Source organism: Sus scrofa, chromosome 9 (assembly GCF_000003025.6).
Source record: "Sus scrofa isolate TJ Tabasco breed Duroc chromosome 9, Sscrofa11.1, whole genome shotgun sequence".
NCBI lineage: Eukaryota > Metazoa > Chordata > Mammalia > Artiodactyla > Suidae > Sus > Sus scrofa.
This window is the reverse complement of record NC_010451.4, coordinates 120317565-120324172: the sequence shown is the minus strand read 5'-3', so window position 1 is coordinate 120324172 and position 6608 is coordinate 120317565. Positions and strand designations below refer to the sequence as shown.

The 6608-nt window shown below is 47.2% G+C and overlaps 1 protein-coding gene across 17 annotated transcripts in view; it reads right to left on the bottom strand.

Moving 5' to 3' along the window:
- The window catches only part of RASAL2 (RAS protein activator like 2), a 388515-nt gene that overhangs the window by 5645 nt on the left and 376262 nt on the right, over positions 1–6608 (bottom strand). For 11 of the 17 annotated variants that reach the window (XM_021063713.1, XM_021063712.1, XM_021063719.1 and 8 more), the window contains 2 exons: positions 5500–5587; positions 2376–2406 (listed from right to left, as the gene is read on the bottom strand). In XM_021063713.1, the coding sequence (XP_020919372.1) occupies positions 2376–2406; positions 5500–5587 (119 nt within the window). The remainder of the gene's footprint in view (positions 1–2375; positions 2407–5499; positions 5588–6608) is intronic. The other 6 variants (XM_021063720.1, XM_021063721.1, XM_021063722.1 and 3 more) reach the window with 1 other exon arrangement.

The following is a 6608-nucleotide window of genomic DNA, read 5'->3' as shown; positions in this document are numbered from 1 at the left end:
CTACAACACACCAATCGGGGCTTTATTCTGGCTCCGCGCAGGCTCCCACACCGTAATCCTCTACGGAATGACGGCTCTAATGCCGTCTGTCAAACAGCAGTACACGTGATGCTTCCCAGACAAATGGAACGTCTCTGCCTCTTTCTGCACCCTGGTCAGCTCAGCTTCCCCCGAGCCCAATGGGTCTGTGGTTGGTTTTCTCTCCTTTTTCCTTTCGGCAGAGCAGGGTTTGTTCTTAAATCACCCCCCCCGCCCAGGACCCTAGGACGTCATGTCAGAATGACACCACGTGTTGCTCCAGACTATGAAACAGAGGTGTCAAGCTGCCTTACTGTATGAAGTACTTTTGGGTCAAAATGAAGCCATGGGAATTAGGTGGCAAAGAAAGAAGCACCAGAGGTTTCATTTCACAGAGGAGAAGTGCATGTGATCTGCGGGTTCTTGGCCCCCGAAGAGGCACACTGGTCACATTTGGAAAGAATTCACATTGTGCTCAAAACTGAAACAACACATGGTGGCAGTTTATAGTCACCCACAAAGTGAGGATGCAACAGCAAGGGGGGGTGGAGGGAGCAGCCAAAAGCTCAGACCGAGGAGTTACTGGAATATGGGAAGGGAGATGTGGCCGAGGGGGGATGCCAAAAACACGACACATGAAAACAAACAGAGAACACAAGCTCCTAGACTCATTCCAGCTCAGAGGTACTCCAGGATATCTACCCAATAAGGAGACTGCTTTCATTTTACTTTTGAGTCTCTGGGAAAAAAAAAAAAAAAGCCTCAGAACCAATATTTTGGAAACAAAGACTACTGAATATTGAGAGCAAAAAAAAAAAAAAAAAAAAAAAAAAAAGAAAAAGGAAAAACCCGAGGGAAAAAAAGGGGGAGATGGCAATCTAGAGAAACGTAAGCTCATCTAAATTAAAAAAAAAAAAAATCATCCCATCAAAATATTGTCAGTTTCACAAAGGTAAGGACAGAAACCCCAATCTTAGCTTCAGCAGTTAGGTAAATCATTCTTGAACCTTTCCAACGTGAAGTCGCATTTTCAGAAAATGTTAGTGCTGAGAAGGACAGTGTTTATCTATGCCTATGAAAATTAAAAAAAAAAAAAAAGTGCATGAGGAGCAACCCTCAGAGCCAAAGGGAGCTTTCCTCCCAGGAAGTGTTTTAACTCAGGGAAATGCATGGTTCGGACAGGCAGGGTAAGGCTCACTGAGGACACGGAGGGGCTGAGGCTTACATGCTGTTCCCTGCAGTTAGAGCAGTAGCTCCACAGGCTGCGAGCGGTCGTGCTCTGCCGGACACGTGCTGCCCAGGGATGCAGGGTGAAGACCGCTGCCCTGGGGGAGAGTCATGTGAAAGCATATGCAGCAACAGCATCAAGCACCGCTTCCCTTTATCTCCTGCTTCCCGGGTGGCGTGGGGTGGGCTGAGGATCTACAGGACAGCAGTGCTGGTGGTCACAGTTTCAAAAGTATAGAAAAACTAGCTCACACTTGTTATTATCATTAAAAAAAAAAAAAAAATCTTCCCTTCCCTGATGGAGAGGTTAGGTGGTAAGATATAAAAAATCAGCATTAGTAACTAACCACTAGTCTAGCACAAGATGCTTTTTACTTTGGGAAAGTAACTCATTTTAAGGATGGGCAAGACTCAAAGAAAGAAAGAGCTATAAGGCTTTATTTAAAAAATAATAATTTTAAAACTCCAGCCAGTGGAGTTTACTGGGACTACAGGCATAGAGCTTTTAAAGGCCAGTAAGTAAGGGTTGGCCAGTGGTTACCAGGAACCAAGGGGGAGAGCCAGATAAGATGTCTCCTCTCTATGTTTAGAAATGATCTCTCAACAGAAAAACTGGTAATCAAAAAAGAAAAGCTATTTCACTACTGGGATAAATTATAATGCCCCAATTCTAAGGAATGCAGGATCCTCCAGGGTTGATTTGTTAAAAAATTAGGCATTTAGGAAAAATCATGTTTTTTAAAGGGTCAAAAAGAAGGCTAAGAATGACTGTATTTATTTCCTACAAGAGGAACAAGTGAAGCCAAACAACGTTCCTACTAATCAGCTGAAAGTTTTCAAGTGGAGAAACTCCCTTCTGTAACTACCTCCCCTTGCCAATGCCTCAAAGTCAAACAAAAAGTAAAAGAAAAAAAAAAAAATCGCACAGGGACTTTTGAAAGTCAAGTTCAGTTGGCAAAAGATGCCCTGACATTTCAGTTCTGCCTGGATTGAAAGGCAAAGCAATCTAGTTCAGGCCTGAGAGGGAGGGTGTCAAGTGTGGGGAGCGCAGGAGCTGGAATGTGTAGGAGGCCAGTGCACTGGGCCGGGGCTGGGAGCTGCTCAGCTAGAGAACGGACGGGGTTACTTGCCTGTTTGAATAATCTCATCTCCATTTATGACCTGTAATTTAACACAGCGGAGATATCACTTGCAACAGTAACTAGGCAGCTGCTTGCTTCTCCTAGGAGGAAGCCCTGCTCTTTCTCCATCTGAGTCACATGGAGAGATCCTGGGGGTGAGAAGAGGCACAGCCCCTGGTCTGATGTTTAAGAAACGGTCCCTCAGTCCCATCACCAGGATCCCAGGGCGGTGCTACAAGGTCCAGGGCAGGGTCGCCAGTGGAGTGCTCATCCTCTCCCAGTGACTCCAGCAGATGAAGAGGCTGAGTTCTGGGACCAGCTTTGTCTGCAGGGGCCCAGGGCCACTGAGAGAGATGCGAACCGGTGCACCGGGCACCTGGCCCGTCCTATTTTGGGAACTGTTGGGTTCAACTCTGCTATAAGGAAAGGAACTGCATTCATTTCAGAAACACTTTTTTACTCCCAGTGGCACCAACGAAGATGTCAGGGACACAAAAGTAAGGGTCACCTCACTGGGAGGCTTTCACCCCCAAACATGTCCCCTTTCTGTTAAATGATGCCAGAAGGACTGCTCTGCTCCATCAAACACTGAAGACATAAGATTAATCCTTTCAAAGCAAAGACTCTGATATAAAAAATCATTTGTTACAAAGGACACCAAAGGATTTTCATGGTCTTCTGCTAGAATAAGATTTTAATGTATCGATGGGACAACAGCTGGAATGGGGAAATCGTCCTTTTAAGGAGATTATAATTTTTTTAAAAACTTGTTTTAGTGTTTGTCTTCTGTGCTGTGCAATGGTGCAGAGGCTTTCAAAATGTGGTCTAATGGATTCTCCCAGTGTTCTTGAGGGATCAGCAGTGAGCCTCTGGTAGAAAATCTATTACATGGTAATGCCTGTGTTTGAATAGGTGGCCTTGTTGCTGAGTGGTCAGCAGCAGCAGCTGCAAAGGGACGAGTGGGAAGTGCCTCTGGCTCCTCTAAAACTGTCCACAGAATCCAACCATTTGAAAACCACTGCCTTGAGGTATAGACCCAAACTATAACCTAGTTGAGATGGACCACAGGTCTGACCCCCAGAGGGGCTTTGAGGATAACATTTCTCCCATCCCTGAAAGGTGACGCCCTCCTGCTAAGTGACAGAAGGTCCATACTTTCCAGAGCTTTGGGGCCTGTTAAAGCCGACTCCCTCCCTTGCTTTTACCTTCTATTCCTAGGACCCCTGCTTCACACCCAGTCATCTTAGCCTTGATGTCACAATGGGGGTGGGGTGGGGAGTAGAAATCTATAGAGCAAACCACGAGGCTGTCTGGGCAGCATCCGACAAAGCGGAACGTGTGTATGCTTGGTGCCATGGCTATGACACCCCCGAGGTCCCTCTGCTTAAGACTGACGTGGTTTAAACCAGCTGATGTTATTCAAATCATCTGCATTGTCTCACTAGAACAAAATCTCTTCTGGTGTAGTCAGTGATAGGACTCTCCCTGCCTTATGCTGTCATACTGAAAATCCCAAAGGGAACACACATCAACACTAGTTCTCTTAATGCAATGGCCTTCTTTATCCAGGCTGTTTCTCTTAAGCCTCTTGCGATGAAATTCTATAGCACTGCCTATCGAGATGGCCTCGGCTCTGCTACCCTTCCCTCTCCTACTTTGGGGACATCCAGTAAGGTTTTATTTATTTATTTATGTCTTTTTAGGACCGCACCCGCAGCATATGGTGGTTCCCAGGCTAGGGGTTGAATCAGAGCTGTAGCTGCTGGCCTACCCCACAGCAACGCCGGATCCTTAAACCAATGAGCGAGGCCAGGGATCGAACCTGCATCCTCATGGATGCTACTTGGGTTCATTTCCGCTGAACCACGACGGGAACTCCAGAAAGGTTTTAAAAAAAGGACCAAGTAAGAACTTTTTTCTGATTCTTAGGAGGTCTAAATACCCAGAAACTACAGAAATCAAGGGTCCGAAACATCCTGGGAACCGTGCTGGCGAGAGAGCATCACAACTCACGCCTGACTTCCAGTCTCGGGTGTGTAAGGGAGAATGAGGGCCATGACACGTTCTTCCTGTGGCTGTGCTTTCAGCCTCACTCCCACTTCCTTTGAAAAATAAACTCCAGCCCGCATTAGCCCTGTCAGGAAACTAGACTGGGGGTAGAGGGCGTGCTGAGGAGTGAAGAGGGGGCTTACCACAGACTGACCACTGGAGAGAAGAAGGCAGGACATAGAGTCCTTGCTCCCATTTTTACATCACAGCTTAGGGAAATGAAACAGTCTTTAAGGGTGAGAGGTTCAAACCAGGCTGGGCAGTCTTCAGGGAAGTGACACTTTCAGTGGCCAGACCAGCCACATCCAAACTGCACCTGCCTTTTGTTACGTGTATCACACTAAGAATACAACCATGTTTTACACTGATAAAGTGAAGAGGAATTAGAAACATTTCCTGCCTCCTGGGTTTTGCTCTGATCACTGCTATGTCCCTGTGGGGTGCTCTTGGCAGCTGTCATGCTATTGGTGTCACAGGTAGAAGCTACAGTGAGCAGAGGCCCAGGCTGTGAGTCCATCGACCGAAAGAGGCTCTTCGAAGCACAGCGTCAACGAAGAAGGGCAGCCAAGCGAATGCCAGGCACCAGCACAAACCCTGAACCAACAGAGGGACAAGGAAGGGCACTTCTACAACCTTGTCTTTCCCTGCGTTTCTACCACTGCTTGGAGCTAGAGGCTGAGGGCACAGTGGACGTGACTGACAAGACCGTGAACGTCAGAGCCAAGCGATGGTCAGTGGAGGTCACAAGCCAGACACATGCGGTGTACTTTTCACAGATACCCCCTGGGAAATGCCCTCCTTTCCAGAAGGACAGAAGAAAACCCCATCATGCACTAGGCTGGGATCTGTCGAGCAACTGCACTAAGCAGGCTAAAACCTTGCTGGGTTAAGAGACTTGCCACTAGTAAAGGAGAGGGAAAGTCAGAGAGGTCACATGGAAGTTCTTTTCATCTTCGAAAGGTAATGCTGAGAACTTTCCAAGGACCCATTTTCCATTATGTGCCTTGGCAACGGCAAGGAGTGGGAAGCCAGGAAATAAGTTATCATAAACAAGTGCCTTCTATCAGATTAAGGACCTTCTTACCTGTGCATCAATTATTTTTTGCTTTGCATCAATAACTGCTTGCATCTCAGCGTGATCCTTCTTCAGCTCCTCTTCCACAGCCATTAGCCTAAAATGGGGCAAGAAGGAGAGACCACCATCTTCAAGGAGAGAGCTGGCTAATGAGAGGACAAGAAGGCCCCACTCAGGACGGCTTCAGTACTGCCACTCCTTTCTTTTTTTTTTTTTTTTTTTTTGTCTTTTTGTCTTTTTGCTATTTCTTGGGCCGCTCCTGTGGCATATGGAGGTTCCCAGGCTAGGGGTCGAATCGGAGCTGTAACCACCGGCCTACGCCAGAGCCACAGCAACGCGGGATCTGAGCCGCATCTGCGACCTACACCACAGCTCACGGCAACGCCGGTTCGTTAACCCACTGAGCAAGGGCAGGGACCGAACCCGCAATCTCATGGTTCCCAGTCAGATTCGTTAACCACTGCGCCACGACAGGAACTCCATGCCACTCCTTTCTAATACTGGATCTGCAAACATGCTCAGTCTCCTTGCCTTGGGGGAGGCACCCAAAGTTGATTTCTCTACTGGGACTGGATCCCGTGCATTTGCATCTCCTCTGGAAGTGTCCCCATAGTCCTCATCTCCCGCTCTATCAGAGCCTTCCCTCAGCACAATTTATTTCATCTTCAAATAGGAGGCCAACCACAGCAAGCCAAACCCTCTCTTAATCTCATTACCTTGTGACAGCTGACCTTCCTCTTCCTCTAAATAGCTAAGTTTCCTCAGAGTGAACTCTTTCTCATCCACCATTCACACTGCAACCTCCTGATGTTTCAGTCCAGAAAAGGCTCTCGGTAAGACTACTAAATTCTCCTGTGCTGCTTGAACAACGAACATTTTCTGTCTTTAATTTACTTGGCCTGCCTGCAGCATTTAACTACATGGAAGCACAGTGGTCAGGAGCGTGGCCTCTGGGGCTTGACTGCCTGGCCTCAAACCCCAGCTGCACCACCAAGTGACCTTGGGCAAGGGACTTAATGAATTTGTTGCCTGTTTGTTTGTAAAATGAGAATAATAATAATGCCTACCCCAGAGGCAAATGGTTATTGACAGATCAAACACATTTTACTTGTAAAGTA